Consider the following 21898-nt stretch of genomic DNA (forward strand, 5'->3'; position numbering starts at 1 on the left):
TAGGGTCCTGGGATCGAGGCCCGCATCGGGCTCTCTGCTCAGCGGGGAGCCTGCTTTCTCCTCTCTCTCTATGCCTGCCTCTCTGCCTACTTGTGATCTCTCTCTCTCTCTGTTTCAAATAAATAAATAAAATCTTAAAAAAAAAAAAAAAAAGTTTCCCAATACATAGGGTGCCTGGGTGGCTCAATGGGTTAAAGCCTCTGCCTCCGGCTCAGGTCATGATCCCAGGGTCCTGGGATCAAGCCCTGCAGCATCGAGCTCTCTGCTCCGCAGGGAGCCTGCTTCCTCCTCTCTCTCTCTGCCTGCCTCTCTGCCTGCTTGTGATCTCTGTCAAATAAATAAATAAAATCTTTAAAAAAAAAAAAAGTTTCCCAATACAAAACCACCTGAAGTTTTTCTGGAACAAACCCCACTTTGAGACAGTGTAATTCCCCAACCTGCTGCTGTGTTTGGTCTATGACTGTGTCCCTATACACTTCCACGTCTCTCTTCAGAAGGAACATGGGGCCTATGTTTTCCTTCTCTGATGTTACCTTTGTGACCATTTGAAATGCCCTCATATGACGAAACGTGAACTTTTTAAATCTTTTTTCTTGTTCAGAAGGGACGTCAAGAATTATCTATTTCCTGAAAATTTGAAAAAAAAATGAGCCACAAAACTGTCTGGGCCTTGTGCCTCCTGGGGAAGAGACCACGGATGATCTTTTCTAGGTCCTCCGAAGTGACTGATCTTTCCATCTATGCTCCAACCACAGAACAGGAGAGAGAGTTTCTATCTGGCAGTCACCGGGATGTCCCTGGGGGTCACCAGGATGGGCCATGGGGAGCTGAGAGGGGTGGAGGGCGCTCACAGGTTGTGATGTCTGGGGGAGCGTAGCTGTCACTCAGGTAGGCATTGCTGGGCTTGGCCACCTTCAGGTAGACCACATCATACGTGTTCTTCAGGGCTGCCACGGCGTCCTCGTGCATGACATCCTCCAGCCCCACGCTGTTGACCTGGGGCCAAGGAAGGAGAGCTCAGACGGAACCGGAAACACCCCTGAGACAGCCGCGCCGTGGGAACGGTGATGCGGAAGGTGGGGCCTGCCTGGGTCGGGAGGCGAGCCCCAGGTGCGGGCTGGCAGAGGGACGGGGGTCCTCACCGCTAGAATCTTGTCCCCGATCTGCAGTCTCCCGTCCTTGTGGGCGGCACCCCCTTCGATGATCTTCGTCACGTAGATGCTGTTATCTCCGGGGATATGCTGGTTCCCTACACCCCCTGCGATGCTGAAGCCAAGACCTGGGTGGCGGGCAGGGCAGAGGTGGGCGGTCTGGGGCCGTGGGGCGGGGGGGGGGGGGGGGGGGGGGGGGGGGGGGGGGGGGGGGGCGGGGGGGGGGGGGGGGGGGGGGCCGGGCGGGGGGGGCGGACGGGGTGGGGGGGGGGGGGGCAGTGGGCCGGGGGGGGGGGGTTCCAGCTGGGATGGGGGCGGGGACATGCGCCTGGATTACTACCTTTAGGGCCCTTGATGAGCTTGATCTCCACGAGCTTCTCTGCCGGGGGCTTCCGGCGCATGACGTAGAGGCGGACAATGGAGCCTGCCTCCTTGAGGGCCTCCACCGCGGCCGAGTGGGTCACCTCCCGCACATCCACTTCGTTTACGAACAAGATGCTGTCGTTGACCCTGAGGCAGCAAGGTGGGCCTGAGCCAGGGGCTTCGTGCTGCCCCAGCCCTCCCTTTCCAGGGAACCGGCACCCTAACCCCTGTATCCCCTCCCCACCTGAGGCGGCCATCCTGGGCCGCAGCCCCGCCAGGAATGATCTTGGTGATGAAGATGGATGGGTCGTCTCCGATGTGTGGGTTGTCGGTGCCGCCTGCGATGCTGAAGCCCAGACCTGAGTTGCCCTGGGCGGGGCGAGGGGAGGAGTGTCAGCCCTCCTCCCTGCCCGCTCCAGGCAGGGCGACTGGGGGTGGGGGCATGCACAGGGGCTGGGGAGCTGTGACCAGAGCAGGAAGGGACAAGGCTAAGAGCCTGGCACCCACAACACACAGGCACAGAGACAAGCACCGACAGGGAGGCAGGGGGAAGGGACCTCGGAGGGGGGAGCCTGCTCACCCTTTCCAATGTGATCTCCTCGTATTCCATCTCCCCCTCTGTCCCGTTCACCTGCAACTCCAGCACGGACCAGAAACACAGCAACAGTGAGACAGACATCCCCGCCTGAGAGCTGGCCCCCACCCTGAGCTGGGACCCAGGCCTTCCCTCTCTCCCTCCTTCCTTCTGCAAGGGCCCCAAAATCTAAACAACTCACATATCCCGGGGCTTCTAGGGTGTCTGTGTTGACAATCACAGGAGGAGAATTGGCCTGTGAGGGGGAAGGAGATGACGAGCTGCCTGAGCCTTGGCTCAAGAAGAAGCCCGTCGTCCTCAGGGTGGGGGTGGGGGTGGGGGGTCCCCACCGGCCTGGCTACCCCTTCAGCCTCTTAACCAAGCCTGCTCTCGAACCCCTCAAGGACCCAGCTCAGCCTCTACCACAGACACACATGCACCTGGGCCAGGCGCTTGCTGTGCCCAGCCCAGGCCCCCTGCACGTGGAAGGAGGTGTCTGAGAACGCGGGAAGGGAGGGAGAGACAGCCAGATGGGGGAGCAGCAGATGGTAAAGAGTGGGGGGGGGCAGGCAAAGGGGGAGCTTCTCACCGGATGTAACACCTCAGGCTGCCACTGCCTTATGTGCTACACACACCCCGGTGCTTCCATGTCCACCGGGTCCTGCCCCCCCCCCCGGCCCCCCACCCCATCCCTGTCGGCCTAGATACACCCAGAAACCTTGAGAACCCTCCCTCGGATCTGCCCCTCACCTTCACACACATCTGCCCTAAACCCTGGGTGCCCGGAATCTGGGGTTCCCCCAGCTGTAGGCCCCTCCCTCCCTCTCCCCCACCCGCCAGCCAATCCGCCCCTTCCTCCAAGGACTCTGTTGCCTAGCAACGGTATCTAAGCCTAGCCAAGGCCTGGGGAGACCCACCTCCAGAAGGCCCTGTCGCCAGGACAACGGGAGGGGGCAGATGGGCGTGGCCTAGGGGCGACCACAGTCCCCAAGGCAGAAGGGACCCGCTAGCCCCGCCTCTCCTGCCCTGGGCCCCACCCCCCGGGAGTCCGGCGAGAGCAGTCTGGGCTGAAGAGGTTTGTGGGCGCAGCGCATCCTGAACAGCCCCTTCGGCCCTCCCGTACGCCCCTCACCCTACGCAGAGTGCACAGCACGTCAGGAAGGGGGAGTGGTGAGAGACATCCGGGTCCTATCTTCTCAGCTACACCCCCCCCCCCCGCTTCATTCAGGAAAGGGTTAAAGCGGGGCGTGCCCCGGTCCTGACGTCAGTCGCCTCCAAGACGCAGCAGGGTCTCTAGGCTCTGGGGCGGGGCCAGCTTCAGCCGATCCTAGGGGCTTCCCCAATTGCCAGGGCAACCGAAGCCCCGTCTCCATGGCAATGGGGGAGGTGGCCAAGCGCTTCCTTCCGGGGTCCCCAACCTGTCTCCTCCTTAAACCAATATTTATTTGGAGCCTACCAAGCGCAAGGCGCTCGTCCCGGATTCCCCAGACTCTTCCATCCTCCCCTCCTCTCTCCCACCGCGATTTCTCAACACCACACACTGCTTCTCAAGCTCCGTCACAGATCTCATTTCGTACCCCTCCATCTACTAACGCCACCAACCTCTGACCCTTCCAATCTCAGCAAACGCTGTTATCCAACCAATGGCCACTGACTGCCAAATCTCATTCCACACGGCCGGTCTCCATCCCACAGCCCATCCTCAATCCCCCGCCCATCGCTAGCCTAGAGCCTCCTTCCCCAGAAGCCTCCTCCTCAGCTACCTTCATCTGCCTCCCACCCCTCTTTCTACAGCATCCCACACCCTCTACCCGTATCCCTGTCCCACACTGCAGTTTCCACCTTCCAAAGCACCCCTTGTCCTCCGCCCACTTTCAGTCCCTATCGCCACTCCAGCCCCATTCCCCCTCAGTGTCCATCCTAAGTTCTGACTCCCTGGAGAGATCAGCACCACTCTCCCTCATCCCAGCTTCAAACCCTCCAGACTGTCCCCAAATCACGGTCCTTCTTTCTCAACTCCCTCTGCAAACCAAGGCTTCTCCTGTCCCCCAGCTCAGGCCTGGTCCCCAGAAGATAGCCAGCTGGCTCAGGGCCTCCAGCCAGTTCCCTTGCTTCCTGAGTCCCGATCCCAACACTCACTAGGCTGAGCCCACTACCACCTGGCACACCTCCCTCTCCCACGCCCCTCCCCAGGGACATCATGGTCCCATCCCACAAAGAGGATGTCTGGTCAGCCTTCCTCGACTCCCTGGCTCACAGCACATTCCATGCTGTCTTCTCTCCTCCAGGGCCTTCCTTCTGGTCCCTTCCATCAGCTCTTTCTGGGCCCTGACTTCATAGCCTTGCCCTGTCCATCCCCTGCCCCCAAGGCCTCTGACCCTTTCGTGGTCTCCCCATTCTGCTCCAGGCCACAGAATGGTTTTCCCTTCCCTCAGAACTCATCCTCACCCCAGAACCTTCGGCCGCCCCCTCCCTGCCTCCTCATCCCCAGGCTCAGAAAACCTCCTCTGGGTCTCCTCTGGCAAAATGTCAGCAGCCTCCCCTTCCCCCTGGCATCCCACAGGATTCTGGAATCCCACCCCTACCCCCATAGCCCGCCTGCTGTCTCCCTTCCTCCCCATCCTGTGCCCCCACGGGAGGAGACTGAAGGGGAAGCAGCAGCGGAGTGGGCTGGAAAAGGGAAGGTCCCAGAAACAGGGTCTCCCAGGGGACCAGAGATGAAAAACATAATGTGAGCACCAGGGAGAAGGAGATGGGGAAGGAAACAGGTGGTGGCGAGCAATAATGGGGGACAGGAGGGACCCGAAGAGGAAAAGCGCGGTGGGGGAAGGATGAGAGAGAGGGGTGGCTGGAACGGGGAGAAGGACCAGGGAAGGGCAACTGGGAGAGGGAGAGCTGGCAGCCCGAGCAGGAGGACTGAGCAGCACGGAGGGCCTGAGCTGGGGCTCGGGGAGGGAGCAGGAGAGTGCGTGGGAGGAAAAGAGAGAAAGCATCCAGAAGCAGCAGCCAGCCAGCCAGCCAGCGGGAGGGAAAGGCAGGGAGGAGGGGAGCAGAGGCTGGGGCCAGGACCGAAGCAGAAAGGCCCCACGACTGGGAGCCTCCGACCAGACAGATGGAAAGGGCTGGAGACTCGGGGACACAGAGAGCCAGGCCCAGAGGCCGGAAGTGGGGGGAGGAGGCGGACGAGGGACTAGAGCAAATGAGGGCAGCAGAAGCTGGGAACAGAGCTCAGGCCACAGAAAACAGAAACGGAGATGGGGGTGTGAAGGAATGCAGAGGGCCTGGGGTGGGGGGCATCCTAGGGGCGTACATATCTCGGCACACGCGTGCATGCACACACTCAGGCACACGTACCCTGGCTGTAAGCTCTATGCCCACTCCCACTGGTCTGGCCTGTTTCTCCTGGGTGGGAACGAGGTGTCTCCGGCCCCCCCCAAGAGCCCCCTCCCCAGGCCCCAGGAGCCCAAGCCCCAGGCGCCCCTTCCCAGCCTCCTCCCAGCTACAGCTCTCGCCCTACCGGCCCTTGGGGGTGGCTGGCGCTCCGAGGCTCCGAGGGCCCGCCGCACTGGGGAGGGGGCCACCTGAGTCTCCTACCTTGAGGGGAGTGAGGTGGGCGTGGCCCACGACCCCGTGGACGGCCTCGAGGTGGGACAAGTTCCTCTCCGACACGTGCATCAGCTCGGGGGCGTTTACCTGGTTGGGGAGGTGGGCCGGGCTGTGCTCCAGAGGGGGCGTGTCTTCATCTTGGTAGCGGTATTTCTGGGGATGGGGATGGAGGCGTCACTGGGGCTGGCCCAGGGCTGCCAGGCTGCCTACCCGGCGGCCTCCTCTGCCCCCACCCCCGCCAGTGCAGTGCGGAAGGCCCCGGGGCCTGACCAGTTCCTCCCCCTCCCTCTCCTCCAGCCCCATTGGCTCCCCACTTTCCACCCTCCCCCAACCCCTCTCCAGCTAGGCCACCACCGCTCCACAGGCTGGGCCGCCACCGCTCCCCTCCGTGGGTCCCAAATCCCAGCCCCTCTCCCCAACGCCCCCCTGCGCACCCCCCATGTCCCAGGGCCCCGCCTTCCACCTGGCACACCCCTCTTCCGGCCTCCTTTTCTCCAGCCCCACCCAGGCCTTCAGGTTCAAGTCCCTGCCACATCCATTGAGGGCCCTCTGACACTCTGTATGCCCCACTACAACGCCTATCCCCAACTTCTCAGATTCCCGAGGCATCTTCACCCCACTCCTCGCGTCTGTAAGCTCCCTCCTCCATACTCAAGCTCCAGCACCCTCCCCCCAACCCCCTCTCACTCCCATCCCACCCTCCGGGCCTCAGTCTCCCCAATGCAGCCTCTACCCCAGGAGTGACTGGCTCTCCAGCACTGGTGGGCCAGAGGCAGGGACTGCAGTCAGGCCCTTGGACTAGCAGGTACTTGGCATCAGCTCCTCAGGCAGGACAAAGCTAAACTCATCCAGCTCGTCTTCCACTGGCCCCACTGGTTCCCAAGTAGTCCGCAAAGGGGCCCCCAGGCGTCTGGCCCCATCTCTACAAACGCCCACAGCCCAGCCAGCTAATCGGATATACTAGAAGGGGATGGAGAAGGCAGGGAGAGGAACGGAGGTAGTAGGGCTCAGGAGGGGGGCAGGGATGGGTGTCTTTCCAGGTTGACTGACTGGGGAAGGGGGCAGAGCACGGAGTCTCAGAGTCCATTCCTAGTCTCCCTCTGGCTTTTAGGGGTGCGAGACTCAACATGACCCCTGACTCCCTTCCCAACTAACCACCAGTCATCTCATCGGAGTCCTACGCTAGCTTAACAAGGATGCCAGTAAATGAGATTAACTGGGGCCCAGAGAGAGAGGAAAAGGACAGCCGGATACAGCACTGAAGGGCGGCAACCCTGCCTGGGTCTTCCCACACCGGCCTCGGTCCTCACACTATCCCCCTCCTCAAAAGCCAGCCCCCACAGAAGCAGACCCTCCCGAAACTCCAAGCTCAGGGAAGGAGGAGGAGGGTACCACAGGCAGGGCTCCCCCAGAGGCGGGAGAAGACAGAAGACACCCCCCTACACACACACCCCGCATCCCACCGGACACACAGGTAAAAGAAGGCAGAAATCCCCTCTCAAGAAAAACATCTGAAAAGCTGAGCACCCCAACCCTGGGAGGGCAACAGTTACAAGATCCAACTAGAGGAAGCGTATCAAGGTCAATGCCTGATGCTCAAGCAAGATTCTGAAAATGAAAATTCGGAGGATGTAACCCAAGTTCAGCCATAGCTGGGGGGAGGGCAGCAGAACAGGTTTGGGACATGGGGCCAGCCACAAGAAGCCTCTCCCACCCAGGACAGAGACGTGAGAGACGAGAAGTTCCCCTAAGAAGGAAAACAGGGGCTCATCACGATACACTCCGTTTTCTGGGCCACAGACTTGGAAAGAGAATCCTGAGCTCCAGGTTTCAAGACCAGCCTTTGGGCGCAAAAAGTAGAGAAGGAGGAAAAGTGAAGGGGCAGGGAGAGTAAGCTGAAAAGCGCCCCCCACCCCCGCCCCAGAGGCTGGGCCATCTTGGATAATGGAACCCCACGACCTGAAGGAGGGTGTTCACTGCACACCCTGAAACGGTGGTCTGCAGCCTGGATGGTGCCCCAGAACTGGGGGTCCAGGGGAAAGGGGAGGAAGCAGCTCCCCTCTGTACTTCCCAGGAGTCCCATAACCTTCCTGGTCCTGAGGCAGGGCCCAGGGGGGCAGCTTCCAGTTTCTCCAAGACTGGGGAGGGTTCAAACCCCCTGCCCCTCCACTTTCAGCCCACCTCACAGGGAAAAATCCCTGAACCTGATGAAGAAATGTCAGGGTGCACATAAAGCACATGGGATCGCAAAAATTCATTGTTTATTCTAGAGAGTAAATGAAGGTAAAATTTTATCCCAGTGAGACTGCAGACACCTCTCCCTGCCCCCAACCCCATGGGGGTGGGGGACTGTCTAGGACTGGGGAGGAGACTCCCCTGCATTAGAAGACCATGTGAGGGAAATGGGGTACAGGTTTCAGAATGTGGCTGAAGGAGGTTAGGGCCCATGTTCAGTCCTGGGAAATTTTCAGATAACTGTACATGTAGTAAGGGTTGGGGTGGGGGACGGAGAGGAAACGTCTGGAGGGGTGGGGCGAGGGTAATTCCCAAACTAGGAACTGGGAGGTGGGGGATCCGGGTCAGCACCCCTCGGTCCCAGATTACAGGACTACAGAAGCAGGACAGGCAGGAAAGGAGGGTCCCCTCTTTTACCCTACTGGGACTCAGCCACAAGGGCTATAGCTCAGATGCCATTGGGACCAAGTCTGAACCCCCAACATGTCAGGGCATAGGCAAGTAAAAGGCCTGGGGATCGCTGTTGTCCCTTCCCCCTTGGTCCTCTCATCACTGGAGCCCCAGCTGTACAGAATGACCTGGAACCGGGGCTTGCACCCCCAAAATAGAGGGGTGTCAGTGAAAGCGGGGATGTGGATAAGAGGGGCGACCCGCTGCCCCTGTCCGCGAGACACTGCAACCCAGAGACCCCGCGCCAAGCAGAAGGAAGAGCGACAGCACTTGAAGCTTGCACCCTGAGATTTGGGGGGTCCGGGAAGAGGGGAGCGGGGCCGGAGCCCGTACCGCGGCACGTACCACGCAGAGACACATGGAGGCGAATCTGTTCCGAGCCGACATGGAGAAGGGGAGGGGGACTGAGGGGAGGGGGCGGGTGGGAGAGCAAGGGTCCCAGGGTTGGGGGAGGGGGAGGGGCAGAGGGGCGGGGGCTGCGGCGGACGCGGCGACTGGAGGCTGCGGCCGGAGGGGGGGGGGATGGCGCCTGCGCAGTGCGGGAGAGCGTCACGATGGGAGCGTGGGGGTGAGGGGAGACCCTCTTAGCCATCAACTTCCCAGGTTCCAGCTGTTTCTCTGTGGACTTCGCCTTCCACAGGACACGCCTATTCCGACCCCTCTACGGACTGACCAGTTTACAGATAACAGTTCTCACCTAATCTCCTGCCCCGGAAATCACCAGGCCCATAACGACTCCCAAACCTCCCCGGGCCACTCATCTCCAGCCGACTCCGATGTGCGGGAAAGCAGCAGCATTTCTGCCTCACTGCAGAGGGACCCCCGGAGGATCGAAAATGCCTCCCACAAGCCCCTCCCCGCTACCTCCCCAAACAGGGTTATTACTGCGGACAGCATCCCGCCCCCATGCCGAGACATCTATTCTAACCTGCAGCCCAGCCCCACCTCCCAGCCAGGCGACGCTCTTCAAGCGTTTACAGACCACCGGTGCTGGTCGTCCTCTCGAATGTAACTGCCCTTTAAATCCTCCCTTTCAAAATCATATCCCCTAATCCGCCCACAGAGACCTTGAAATTAGTGCAAATACTAACCCTGCTCTAATGCAAACATCCAAATAAACAGTCTTCAGACGCGTTTGGGGTCCCTGTCCAAATAAATCCCTGCACATAATGAGATACTCCTGATTTTCCAGTATGCCCGCCCGGGGTACCACCGGAGGGGCCCCTGGCTGGCTCAGTGGAAAGAGCGTGCAACTCTTGATCTCGAAGAGTCGTGAGTTCGAGCCCCACGTTGGGAGTAGAGCGTACATAAATAAGCAAATAAACTTAAAGAAAAACTTAAAATTATCTATATCTATATGTATCTCACCAGCCATCAACTTCTGGGAGTCCTTAATGTATTTTAAAGCTTGACCCTCCACATTCGATTGCAGTCTCTTCAATTTATTTCCAAACCTTTAAATTAGGAAATACTTCCCTATCCCTTTCCTTCACTTCTCAAGTTCATACAGTACTTCTCTTCCTTTCTGGCTGCCCTTCCCACATCTCAACATCACCTTCATGATTCTGAATTCCAACTTTGTTAGGAGAATGCTCCCAAATATATCTATCTCCCCCACCTCCAAGCCTCAAAAAACATTCACCCAAAGTAAGATTTGGCCTGCAATTGGCAGTGACCCACAAATCTTCCAGAACGCCTCAAAACGACTGCCCCTGAGGTTTGCATTTTCCCGCAAACGACTAACCCTGAAAGCACCTCTTCCAAATGTTCTTCCATTAAACGCCCACCTTCCCGGCTCTTAAGAGCCCAGCGAGCAGTCTCCTCAAATTTGTCCCTCGGAAAAAAAAAAAAAAAAAAAAAAAAAAAAAAATTTTCCCCCGCCGTCTTTTTTATAATGCCCACACAGGACAGAGAGGACGGACTCAGAGGCCCCAGAACCTCGCCTATGTCCCTCCCTTCCCGTTGATCGGAATCTGCTGGGTGCGCCCCCAAGATGACCCCCAGCGCCCTAGTTTCATGTCTGGCTGGAATGCTCGCATCCTTCGGAGGTTGCCCAAGCGGAAAGGAGCCAACTTGAAATTCCTTCTAGAATAGAAAATGCACAGGCCCCGGTTCTCCGCCAGCGGGCGCTGTGGCCCCTGAGACCCTCCCCCACCCCCCCATTTCCTTTTTCCCTCCATTTTCCGTTTCCCTGTTGCCTGGCAACGCAGCAATCAAGGACTTTGCTGTCGCCTAGCAACCGTCTCCCTGGAACAGAGAGCTGAGGTAGGAGGTTGTGTTCTGATGAAATCTGAACAGGCCTCCATCTTAGGAAGACTGAGACGTCAGACCGCCCAGCCCTCGGATTCTCCTTCCCAAAGACCCCACGCACCCCGCAGTTCCTTAGACAACAGGCCCCTCAAACCCCGTCTCCTGTCGGCACATGGGACCAGGCCACGCCCCTGCCAGGTCAGCCCCGCCCTCACTTCGGTCAGGTTACCCCGCACTCAGGCCCCGCCCCTTCCCAAGGGCTGCTGCCCGCCTCCCTCGACAGAGTAAGCCAGGCCCCGCCCACCTCCCCCATCCAGGAGACCACGCCTCCGTCCACTTCCCGCCCATTCGCTCCCCCGGCCTCGCCCACACTGACCCTCCGCCACGCCCCTGTCCGCCAATGAATGAGGCCGTTGGCCATCCTGCCCCGCCCCCGGCATCCCGGCCGGGCCCAATGAGGACCACCCGGAGGGTTTAACCGCTTCGCCTCCGGGGCTCGGGCCCAAAGCCCCCGGTCTTTCCCCGCTTTCCCCCCTCCCCCCCGGTTCTGCTCCGCCCTCCGACACCCGCGCCCGGCCCTCAAGTCCGCCACGCAACTTCAGTCGTCGCCGGTTGCCATGGCAACGGCGGCAGTAGCGCGGGGAGAAGGGGGAGGGACGGGGGCGGAGTGGGAGCGAGAGGTTCTCCAAGCCCGACGCGGGCGAAGACCCCGGCGCGGAGTAAGACGAGGCGATCGCTAGGCAGGCGGGAGCACGACGCGCGGGGCCTGGCGCGGGCCCTCCATAAATGTTCCCTAAATTACTGCGGCAGGAATCTAAATATAGGCGATGAAAGATGGAGGACTCCCAGACGGGGCTGGGAAGCCTGAGACCGCAAAACCTGGGCACCCCCGACCCCACCCAGCACGTTGGGCGCGGGGGGCGCTGCGGGGCGGGGGGGGGGGATGGGGAAGCAAGTGCCTCGTGCCCCCTGCTGGCTCCTCCCGGGCTATCCTCCGCTGCCCTGGATACAGAGGGACCACAACTCCCAACAGCCCCACGGACAGCAGGCCCCTTACACCGAGGGCTCTTGTGCCTCAAGGCCTTATGGGAGTTGGAGTCCCCGTCATCCCGAGACTGACAAGTTTTCCGGCCAAGGAATGTGGCAAGCCTGGGTCTCCTCCACGCCTCTGTAAAACCCCAAAGGCATGATTGATCCTCTCTGCGCAAGGCTCCTTCCCTCGGGGATGCTCGCCGTGGGCTCCATCGAAGAAGTAGGAGTCTGGATGGGAGGCGAATAAGCTCCCCCTCCCAGAAGAGCCTGCCAGCCAAGCAAGCCCCTCACCCTCGCTCGCGATCGCGTGTGCGTTCACATGTTGGAAGCAGAGCCCACACATTCCAACTGGCTTTCTGGGTACACCTGAGCACAGGGTACCACAGCCAGGGAACCTAAGGCTGAGGGGCAGGCTAAGGGCAGGAGACGGGAGAAGCAAAGGACCAGACAGACATTAAGGAGACCAGGCCCGAGTAAGGGAGGCACGAAAAATCCACTGACACTCCAGGGAACAGGGGAAGCAGGAGCCTGGGGAGGAAGCCTGGAACCACAGAACTGGGGGGGTTGGGGACAAGCAAGTAACCAGAGAGGGCGAGGGGACTCGGGACCCAAAGGTCCTAGGGCTCCAGTCTCTTGCATCCATTGCTCACACGTGCACGATGCATGTGTACACACATGTGTGAGTTTGTGGCAGGGAACATGTGTGTCCTCAGCTCCCTCCCCTGAGAAGCTGCAGTTCCCACTAAATATAACCCCCTCCCCAGCCTGTGACTCACCGGACCCCGCCTCCCCGGCCCCCACTTCCTGTCCCACCCCCCAACCCCCAGCTGCCTGCCACCCGCCCAGGCCTCCCTCCACACACCAGGCATCCAGCTTGCCAGTCCCAGAGTCTCACAGCCAAGACCTAGGTATTCTGCACCCCACCAGGAGCTCGCCTGTGCTCCCCATCCAAGATCTGCCCTTTCCAGGCTCCAGCCACAGGGACACCCTCGTCCAGTCCTCTGCTGCTTGCTACCAGCTCTGCCCTCCTCCAACTCCTTTTCACCCTGGTAACCTGAAATCCAGGTGTCCTCCCCCACCCTGTGGGGTGATCCCCTGTGTCAGGGGTAAGAGGAGTAAGAGGAACATTCCCCTCCATCTTCTCCATCTTCTTCTCTTCCCCTTCTCCTCTTCTCCTCTTCCCCCTCTTCTCCCTCTTCCTCAACAAGGGGTGGATACAGTGTGGGAGGAGACGGGGACAGTGAGCACCTGCCTGGGCCACCCCCAAATTCTGCACCACCCACCTGCTTCCCCTCCTCAAATCCCCTGTCTCCCAAAAGCTCTCCTCCTCCTTCTCCTCAGGGTCTGGCAACCTGGGCTGCTGCTTCTCCCTCCCATGGGAGTATCCCAGACCCTCGCCTCACCTGGTCCATTCCCTCCGGGGATCCTATGTCAGGCCCTAGCCCTCTGACAACTCCCAACTAAACCCATTCTGTAAGATCAAACCCTAAACGACCAGTTCCCTGTAATTGAGCGTACCCCAAAATGTATCTACCACAAGATGCTTGCTCTGTAGGTTGAAGGCCCACCCCTTCTCTGCCCGCCGACACCCCCAGACCATTCAGGCACAACCAATAATCGTCTATCCCCATGCCAAGAGCCCCCTGAAACTGGACAAGACACCTGGAAGCCAGTTTGTCGCCAAGGAGGGCAGAGGACCCCCCTCACACAGTCCACCTTCTAACATACAAGAGCAGGGCTCCCCTGCGAGCCAGGCTTCTCCTTAGATAAGTCCCCTCCAACATCGTTGATGAACCCCAAAACCCATTAGCCCCCCCCAAACCACAAAACAGCCCAAATTTTCCATTTCTCTACAGGTACAAAGGGATCACTCCAGGGGGCACCTGTGGCCAAACCCAGCATTATCTCAGATGTGAACCCCAAAACTAAACCATGACCCCCAAATGCATCTTTTGATGCTGTCGCTCCAGGGCCCCCAGCCTGAAATGAGGCCTGCCTAACCCTTCACCACAAACTCATACCCTCCTCCCAGGGCAAAGCCCCCCCCCATCATGCTTACCTTGGTTGTCACTATACAGAGACAGTCCATGTTGGGGGGGCTGGCCGCGGCGGCGGGTAAGGGGCTCTGACTTCATCGGAGTTTCGTTCCTCCCCTCCGTGGGTTCTCACCCCTCCCCCCTCCGCACCCCACTTTTGCAGGGGGGGCCAGGATGGGGGGAGGGGTGAGAGGGGAAAGAGGGGGTTGGAGAAGGGGAGGGGAGGGGAGCGTGGGAGGGAGGGGAAGGGGGCCCTAAAAGGGGGTCCCCAATGGAGGGGAGGGGGCTTGGGGAGCACACCCCGATTCTCAGGAGGGGCGGGGGCACCGGGGGCTGGCAGCCCCGGAGTTCGGGGGCTGGGGCATGAGCTGGGGTGGGGGTGGGGAACTGGATTTCAGGGAGCCCCGGGGGAGGGGGGGGTCTTGCCTAACGGCCAGGGGCTAGGGGCCGTGGCGGGGGAGTGGGGTGGGGGGGTCGGAGGCGGCAGCGGCCGAGGGAGCCGTGGAGCCGAGGAGGGAAGGGGAGAGAGGAGGAGAGAGGAAGCAGGGGGAGGGAGGGAGGGAGCGAGGAGCGAGGATGGGGGGGGTGCCTTGGCAGAGTTAACTGCTTCAGTGCCGGCAGGAACCCGGATAATGGGAGAGGAGAGGAGAGCAGCAGCAGAGAGGCCCTGAGGCAAAGATGGAGGCCTGGCCAGGCACCAGCGCAGACGACAGAGATCAGGAGGATGACTCCTGTTTCTCAGTGGGGGAAGCACCCCGCAGTGGGGCTGGGAGCACCCATGCTCCCTTCAGTCCTGGGGCCCGGCCCTGGCAGGGGGCAGGGCCTGAGGGAGGGGCTGGCAGGAGGGACTCCCTGGGGGAGGGGAGGGGCGAGCCATCCCTCAGGAGGCCTGAGAAGTGACTGTCCTGGACTCTTCAGTGTCCTCAACTGGGGCCCAGGAAGGGGGGGAAGCAGGGGGGGGGGGGGGGGGGGGCAGTGGAGAGGGCATTCTCTGCACCCCAGACTCAGGAGTTTGCCCTCAGGGTCCCCAAGTCGCCCAAGCGAGCTCAGCCATCCCCTGCCTGCCCGCTCCCTGAGGACGGGGCCCCACCTCACCCCCTTACCTGGCTCTCCGAGATGCAGGCCTCATAATAGTCCAGGATGTCTGTCACCAGAACAAGCTGAGTTACCCTCCCCCACCCCTGCCTCCCAGGCCACCCCTGCCACCATCTCGCCTCCTGGTGTCTGGCTTGGGAGGAGCACTTCCAGCCGTGGCTGCTGGATCCTGAGGGAGGACACTCTAGATGCCTGACCCCTGCGTAGACCCCCGCTTGCCCCATACCACCTGCTCGCTCCCGACCAGCCCCCGAGTTCAGTCACTGCCCTGGCAGGCCCAGGCCACCCTTTCCACCACTGCCCCTCAGAGAATTGGGGCTACTCACCCAGCAAGGCCTGGAAGAGGTCACTGTGCAGCACGGCGAGGAGAGGGGGTGCCCATCGCAACAGTGGGGGGGCCAGGAGCCAGAGGGCTGAGCGGGGGGCTGGCGAGATTCAAGCAAGGGACGAGTGGGACAAGGAAGAGACAGAGGGACCAGCACACTCACTCACCTTCCCCAGCCTGTGCTCTTTCGACCCACATTCTATGGGAAGGTTCAGGAGAAGGGTCCCCCAATCCCAGCCCCAACCCCACCCCACCCTGCCCCGCTCAGCCCCCAGGCCTTTCCTCCACAGGACTCTCGAGTTTCACCTCTGGGTCTCTCGGACATCTCTCCCCTCTGACTTTAATCTCCCTAATCCGCTGGGTTGGAGCTGAGCTGCCTCCCCAACCAGTTCTAGCTGTTAGCTCAAGTGGGCAGTCCCATCCTTCCCCTGGTGCCTCACAAGCCGGCCCCTCTCCCCAAAGCCAGGGATGAGTTTGCTACACTTCCCAGAGGGGCTGGGGGACCAGGTTCACCTCCAAGGAGGCTCCTGCAGCCCAAAAGGAAAGGCAGGTGAGTCCAGATCTCTCCTCCTGGGTGTGTCCCCAGCGGGTGGCAGGGCGGAGGTATAAATCACCTGGGATTCCTTGGCCTAGAGCTAGAGACGTAGGTGTGTGTGTGAGGAGTGGAGGGGACGAGACTGCCTACAGGTCCTCTGGGGCTGTGAAAAATCCAGTGTCAGAGATCTAGCCTGAACACATGGTCTCAGGAAGGAACCAGGGAAGAGAGAGACGTTGGGGAAGATCTCAGAGGCTCTCAAGGCGAGGCACTGAATTTGCGGGCTCGGGGAGGGTCCTACTGTGAAAACTCAGGTGTTTCCAAAGTCAGTGACACCTCCCATGTCTCAGGACAATATACTTGGTTCCCCCCGCCCCACCATGTCCCTCCTTTTCGTGTTGATGGTGATGGATTCCACAAGGGACCCCAAAGGGTCGCCTTTCCCTCCTCTGCCTCTGGCATCTATCTTAACTTCTTCCTTCCCATCTCTTCCTGCCGACTCCACCTGGAAGTCCTTCTCCTGGTCTAGCCTCCATCCCTCAGGCTGCAGTCGCCTAAGCTCCTCCCTCTTCCGCCCCAGCCTATCCCATCACCCTCTCCGAGGGCTACATTTTCGTTCGGACCGGCGGGATGTAGGCGTCTGGGGGAGACGGGGACGTTTGGAGATCGCCCTAGGTCAACCAGAATGCAGGGGCTGGGGGGCGCTCCGGAACTACGGCTCCCAGCATGCCCGGGCGAACGGAAGCCCCGCCCACCCGCCTCCCGGTGCATTGTGGACGATGAGTCAAGACTGAAGGGAGACAGCCAGACTTTGGCAGACGGGACAACGGCGGTAGGTCCGCGGGTGTGTCAGCGGCGGCGGGAGCGGTTCGGAGATGCAGGCGACTCGGATGGCCCCGAGCGTGGGGCGGCTGCTGCGGAGGTTGGGGGCCGCAAGGTGCGTGTCTGACGGGAGGCACGGGGCGGGGGGTGGTGGCAGCAGGGCGGGGGACCGGGCCAGGACTGAGCCCCCTGTCCCCATAGCTCGCGGCCCAGTGCGCTCCTGGGGCAGCCCCCGCCCGGGACGGCCCGCCGACCCTACGCCAGTGGGGCCGGTCAGGTGAGTGACGGCGGGCTGGGGCGCGCGGCGTGGGAGTGGGGGCTCCGCCTTGGCTGCCCCTTCCCCACCGCCGGCAGGGGTCTCCCTCCGCGTCCCGGGCACCTGCCGTCCGGCCTGGCGCCGAAAGTAGGGGAAAGGGCAGGCCAGGGTGCCATGATGATGGAACTAGGGGAAAGGTCGCCGCACCCTCTCTCCGCCCGCACCCAGCCTTTCCCCCTGGCTCTCCGGAAGCCCCTTCCCCGGCCTCGCTAACTGCAACCTCTCCCCAGGCGGTTCTGGAGAAGTCAGATTCCCTCTCCCCCGAGGCCTCGACCAGGGAGAACCAGGCCAAGGCGGTACGTGGCCTCCAGGCCGGGAGGAGCTAGATCAGGGGCTCACCCGCCCCGCGGGCAGCTGCCTGAAACCCTCTTCTCCCTGCGCAGGAATCGAAGTCCTTCGCTGTGGGGATGTTCAAGGGACAGCTCACCACCGACCAGGTGTTCCCTTACCCGTCTGGTAAGGGCTCTGCAGAGCTGGGTGGGGCAGGGCAGCGTCCCTCCGTGACCTGGGTGACCTGACCAGCCTGTTCCCCATCCCCCACAGTGCTCAACGAGGACCAGACACAGTTTCTTAAAGAGCTGGTGGGGCCTGTGTCCCGTTTCTTTGAGGTGAGGAATGACTGTGGTGGGGAAACAGGGCTTTGGTCCCTGATGGCGTGGGAGAGGTGTGGAGCAGCTTAAAGAGTCTGGATGCAGCCTCCCGGGCCTTCTCCAGGAGGTGAATGACGCGGCCAAGAATGACATGATGGAGAAGGTGGAGGAGACCACCATGCAGGGCCTCAAGGAGCTGGGGGCCTTTGGTCTGCAAGTGCCCAGCGAGCTCGGTGGCGTGGGCCTTTGCAACACCCAGGTGAGAAAGCAACCCGCCCTCTGCCAGCACCTCCATCTCCGTGGGCTCCAACTTCACAGATTAAAGCTTTCTCATGTGACCCAGGGCTTAGGTTTGTGCAGTAACTCCCCCTGGGCCTCTGGGATGGTGACTGCGCCAGTCCATACACACAGTACCAAACAAAACAAATTTTCCAGCATGTACGCTTCCAAAGAAAACCATGAACTATATGTAGTCCCTTGGGCCCACGGACCTCATCTAGGTTCACAAGTCCCAGCACAGAGGGACTGACAGTGGGCTAGAAAGCTTCCCTACTAGTGTCCCTCTCTGCCGTGGGGATATTTCCTCTCTGCAGTCACTGTGGGGGGATGCCCAGGTCAGGCCGTGCCCTGTTGTCCACACTTTCCTGCTAAGGCCCCCACACAGCCAGCAGCAGCCCTGGATGCCTGCTTTACCCCCGCAGTACGCCCGCTTGGTGGAGATCGTGGGCACGCACGACCTTGGCGTGGGCATCACCCTGGGGGCCCATCAGAGCATCGGCTTCAAAGGCATCCTGCTCTTTGGCACAAAGGCCCAGAAAGAAAAGTACCTCCCCAAACTGGCATCTGGTAAGGCAGCCCCAGGAGACCAGGGACTGGGGGTGTCCTGAGCTTGGTACAAATTAGGCTGGTGGCATGGAGGTCACCGCATAGCCTGCGTGTCAGCTGGAGGGGATTCTGGGAAGACATCAGTGTGCTGGCTGGGAACAAGAAGAGGACCTTGGCCAGAAACACTGAAGGAGCTGCCTGTGGGCACGGTGGGGGTTAGTGTGGGGCCTCTGATGCCCACAGGACCCAACTTAAAGGTACGCTCTCTCCGACAGGAGAGACCATAGCGGCTTTCTGTCTAACCGAGCCCTCCAGTGGGTCTGATGCGGCTTCCATCCGAACTTCCGCTGTGCCCAGCCCCTGCGGAAAATATTATACCCTCAACGGAAGCAAGATTTGGATCAGGCAATCTCCCCCTTCTCCGCCCGCCCCCCCGTTTGTCTCCTCCTCTCCACCTCTTCCCAGTTTCAGGCCCCACTGCTCCGTCCCCCGCACCCTGACTGCCCCTCATCTTTCTATAGTAACGGGGGCCTGGCAGATGTGTTCACGGTCTTTGCCAAGACCCCAGTCACAGACGCAGCCACGGGGGCTGTGAAGGAGAAGATCACAGCGTTTGTGGTGGAGCGGGGCTTTGGCGGCGTCACCCAGTGAGTGGGTGTGGGGTGGAGACAGAAGCGGAGCCCGGGGTCGGGGGGGGGGGGGGGGGCGCACAGCACTGCAGTCTAGGGTTACAGGTCACCCCGGGGACCCTGGGGACATGCGCAAGACCCAAAGTGGCTGGGCTGGACAGCACGTTCCCTTTGGGATTAAGCTGCACACAACTAATGTAAGGCTTTGGCTCCTGCAACCAGTGAGCTCAACATCTGGGAGGCTAGAAAACCAGGTGTCCTCGCCATTGGGCCTGCAGGCATTACTGCCTACACCCTCTCCCCCAAGTGCAGCTGCCAGGCCTCCGGGGCTCCTACCAAAGCCCCACCCCCTGCCCGCCCCCCAGCAACCTCTTGAGCCCATGTCTGCTTCTATACCCTGCCCCATCGCAGTGGGCCCCCCGAGAAGAAGATGGGCATCAAGGCCTCGAACACAGCAGAGGTATACTTTGATGGCGTACGGGTGCCGGCAGAGAACGTGCTGGGCGAGGTGGGGGGCGGCTTCAAGGTCGCCATGCACATCCTCAACAATGGAAGGTTCGGCATGGCCGCAGCCCTTGCGGGCACCATGAGGGGCATCATTGCTAAGGCGGTGAGTGCCCTCCCTGAGTCAGCCAGCCTGACGCAGAGTCACCCCATCCCCCAGGCCCTCCCTCCCCTCCCAGCCCCACCGTGCCCCTCTCCCAGCAGAGGGACACTCCAGAGCCACACGGCCACGCACGTGCCCTCTTCCAGGTGGACCATGCTACTAATCGTACCCAGTTTGGGGACAAGATTCACAACTTTGGGCTGATCCAGGAGAAGCTGGCCCGGATGGCTATGCTGCAGTATGTGACTGAGGTGAGGGCCTGCCCCCCTCCTCCCCCCAGAGCCCCTTGGCCTTCCTCCCAGTCGGGTCGGACTACAACCCCCAGCAGCACCTGGGGCAGTGGGTCTCCAGCTTTACACCAATGCCCTAGGGGATGCGGGGAGGCATAGTCAGCTCAGCCGCTGCAGGAGGGGGAGAGCCGGGCCCTTCTGCCAGAGGTCCCTCAAGTGGACTCCTTCTGCACCCTCACCCGTAACTCTGCACCCCTTCCAAAGAAGTCCAGTGCCTAGACGCTTCGGCGGAGCCAGCTCGGGGGAACAAATGCTTCCCTGTGCCCCCTGGGGGGGAGCTAGGAGGTAAAGGCAGGGGCTGCTGGGAGCTAGGGCAGACCTGGTCTGGGGGCCTTTGGGTGATCAGGGTGAGCCTGACGCTGCCCTTTTCCTTCCCGCGTCCCAACTGTGCCACCTCAGTCCATGGCTTACATGGTGAGCGCCAACATGGACCAGGGAGCCACAGATTTCCAGATCGAGGCTGCCATCAGTAAAATCTTCGGCTCGGTGAGGTCCCTGGCCTACAGGGTGGGAGAGCCCAGGCGGGGAGCTCAGCTCCAAGACGATCTCACATGGCTCTCGGTCCCCAGGAGGCGGCCTGGAAGGTGACTGACGAGTGCATCCAGATCATGGGCGGTATGGGTTTCATGAAGGTACAGACGCGCGCTCTGCCTGGGGTGGCCATGGGGGACAGGAGGGGTGGACAGGGCCACTCAGTGAGGCTGGGGCTCTGGCTTCCCCTGCGGCAGGAACCTGGGGTGGAGCGGGTTCTCCGCGATCTGCGCATTTTCCGGATCTTCGAGGGGACTAACGACATTCTCCGGCTGTTTGTGGCTCTGCAGGGCTGTATGGTAAGAAGGAACTGGGCAGGGGAGCGGTGGTGAGGAGAGCATGTCTTGACTGTTGGAGCCTCTTCCCACACAGGACAAAGGGAAGGAACTTTCTGGACTTGGCAACGCTCTAAAGAACCCCTTTGGGAACGCGAGCCTCCTGCTAGGAGAGGCGGGCAAACAGCTGAGGAGGTAAGCTTGGGCCGGTTGGGGCAGGGGCCAGGATGGGGCGTGGCGACTAACCTGTCACTTTCCCCATGCCTCGAAGGCGGGCGGGGCTGGGCAGTGGCCTGAGTCTCAGTGGCCTCGTCCACCCGGAGCTGAATCAGAGCGGAGAGCTGGTAAGCAGCTGGTGGGGGGATGGCAGTCTGGGGGCGGCGGGGGCTGATGCAGTTGGGCCCCTTGAGCGCTGGCGCCATCCCTCTCTGTGCAGACAGTGCAGGCCCTGGAGCAGTTCGCCAGCGTGGTGGAGGCCAAGCTGATAAAACACAAGAAGGGGATCGTCAGTGAGTGAGCCCCGCTCCCCCACCCCCCGGTCCCCGCCCCCCCCCCCCCCCCAGCTTTCACCCGCCGACCCTGAGCCCCCTACCTGACAGATGAACAGCTGGTCCTGCAGCGCCTGGCAGACAGCGCCATCGACCTCTACGCCATGGTGGTAGTCCTGTCCAGGTGAGGCAGCGGCCCAGGCCGCAGGGAAGGTGGGGGGAGGCACCTGGGGCGGGCTCACGGCCCAGGGTCGTTTTCCCTTCCTGCTATGCACCAGGGCCTCAAGATCCCTGAGCGAGGGCCACCCTACAGCCCAGCACGAGAAGATGCTCTGTGACAGCTGGTGCATCGAGGTGAGATTCAGGTTACCAAGGGCTAGCAGCGGGGGGGGGGGGGGGGGGGCGGGGGGGGGGGCGTGCAAGGCCTGGGCCTAAACCCCTTGTCACCTGTCCGCAGGCGGCAGCCCGCGTCCGGGAGAGCATGAGCGCCCTGCAGTCTGACCCACAGCAGCAGGAGCTCTTCCGAAACTTCAAGAGCATCTCCAAGGCCTTGGTGGAGCGAGGCGGCATGGTCACCAGCAACCCCCTCGGCTTCTGACCGCTCCCCGCTGGGGCCTGGCCCTGGGGCCCTGCGGCTCAGAGGCCCACGTGCAGCCTTTCAAGTAAAACTTCTGACAAGCCACTCTCTGCTGCAGTGTCTCGTCTCTTCCTCGCTACCTGCCTCCCTCCCAAAGAAAGGAGCCAGAGGCAGCGAGAGTTTGCCCCTATTGCTTTATTTGGTTTTATACAAGTGACGACTAAATAAATATAGTAACAAAAGCAGCTACGTGGGCCCCAGCACCAGCACCCCAGCTTCGTCTGATTGCCAGCTGG

The 21898-nt window shown here is 61.2% G+C and overlaps 2 protein-coding genes across 10 annotated transcripts in view; one reads left to right on the top strand and one right to left on the bottom strand.

The window, feature by feature from the left end:
• The window catches only part of LOC111161072 (discs large MAGUK scaffold protein 4), a 22990-nt gene extending 7548 nt beyond the window's left edge, over nt 1–15442 (bottom strand). For 2 of the 8 annotated variants that reach the window (XM_022524541.1, XM_022524547.1), the window contains exons 1-8: nt 13721–13837; nt 5683–5847; nt 2291–2344; nt 2095–2145; nt 1759–1883; nt 1492–1661; nt 1143–1279; nt 852–996 (exon numbers count right to left, since the gene is read on the bottom strand). In XM_022524541.1, coding sequence (XP_022380249.1) covers nt 852–996; nt 1143–1279; nt 1492–1661; nt 1759–1883; nt 2095–2145; nt 2291–2344; nt 5683–5847; nt 13721–13750 — 877 coding nt within the window. In that variant the 5' untranslated portion in view covers nt 13751–13837. Of the gene's footprint in view, nt 1–851; nt 997–1142; nt 1280–1491; nt 1662–1758; nt 1884–2094; nt 2155–2290; nt 2345–5682; nt 5848–13720; nt 13838–14800; nt 14842–15118; nt 15218–15423 lie in introns of those variants that run through there. The other 6 variants (XM_022524540.1, XM_022524542.1, XM_022524539.1 and 3 more) reach the window with 6 other exon arrangements.
• Nucleotides 15443–16446: 1004 nt separating this feature from the next.
• Nucleotides 16447–21707, top strand: LOC111161073 (acyl-CoA dehydrogenase, very long chain). 2 transcript variants are annotated; one of them, XM_022524548.1, is made up of 20 exons: nt 16447–16589; nt 16676–16751; nt 17021–17086; nt 17174–17246; nt 17334–17398; nt 17505–17639; nt 18082–18226; nt 18481–18610; nt 18727–18852; nt 19246–19444; nt 19588–19692; nt 20131–20217; nt 20301–20363; nt 20460–20561; nt 20635–20732; nt 20809–20881; nt 20974–21046; nt 21137–21209; nt 21304–21379; nt 21483–21707. In XM_022524548.1, exons 1-20 carry the CDS (start codon nt 16528–16530, stop codon nt 21621–21623), a joined length of 1968 nt encoding a protein of 655 aa, XP_022380256.1. In that variant the 5' UTR covers nt 16447–16527; the 3' UTR covers nt 21624–21707. The 2 variants fall into 2 exon arrangements, with proteins under 2 accessions (XP_022380256.1, XP_022380257.1); XM_022524549.1 differs by lacking the exon at nt 17021–17086.
• The last annotated feature ends 191 nt before the right edge of the window (nt 21708–21898 follow it).

Source organism: Enhydra lutris, unplaced genomic scaffold (assembly GCF_002288905.1).
Source record: "Enhydra lutris kenyoni isolate GAN:26980312 unplaced genomic scaffold, ASM228890v2 scaffoldscaffold82, whole genome shotgun sequence".
NCBI lineage: Eukaryota > Metazoa > Chordata > Mammalia > Carnivora > Mustelidae > Enhydra > Enhydra lutris.

Coding starts and splice junctions, on each gene's coding strand:
- LOC111161073 (XM_022524548.1), top strand. CDS start 16,528: ATGCAGGCGACTCGGATGGCCCCGAGCGTGGGGCGGCTGCTGCGGAGG. Junction 19,445..19,587: donor GGGGCATCATTGCTAAGGCG/GTGAGTGCCCTC, acceptor GCCCTCTTCCAG/GTGGACCATGCTACTAATCG. Junction 20,733..20,808: donor GCGGGCAAACAGCTGAGGAG/GTAAGCTTGGGC, acceptor CATGCCTCGAAG/GCGGGCGGGGCTGGGCAGTG.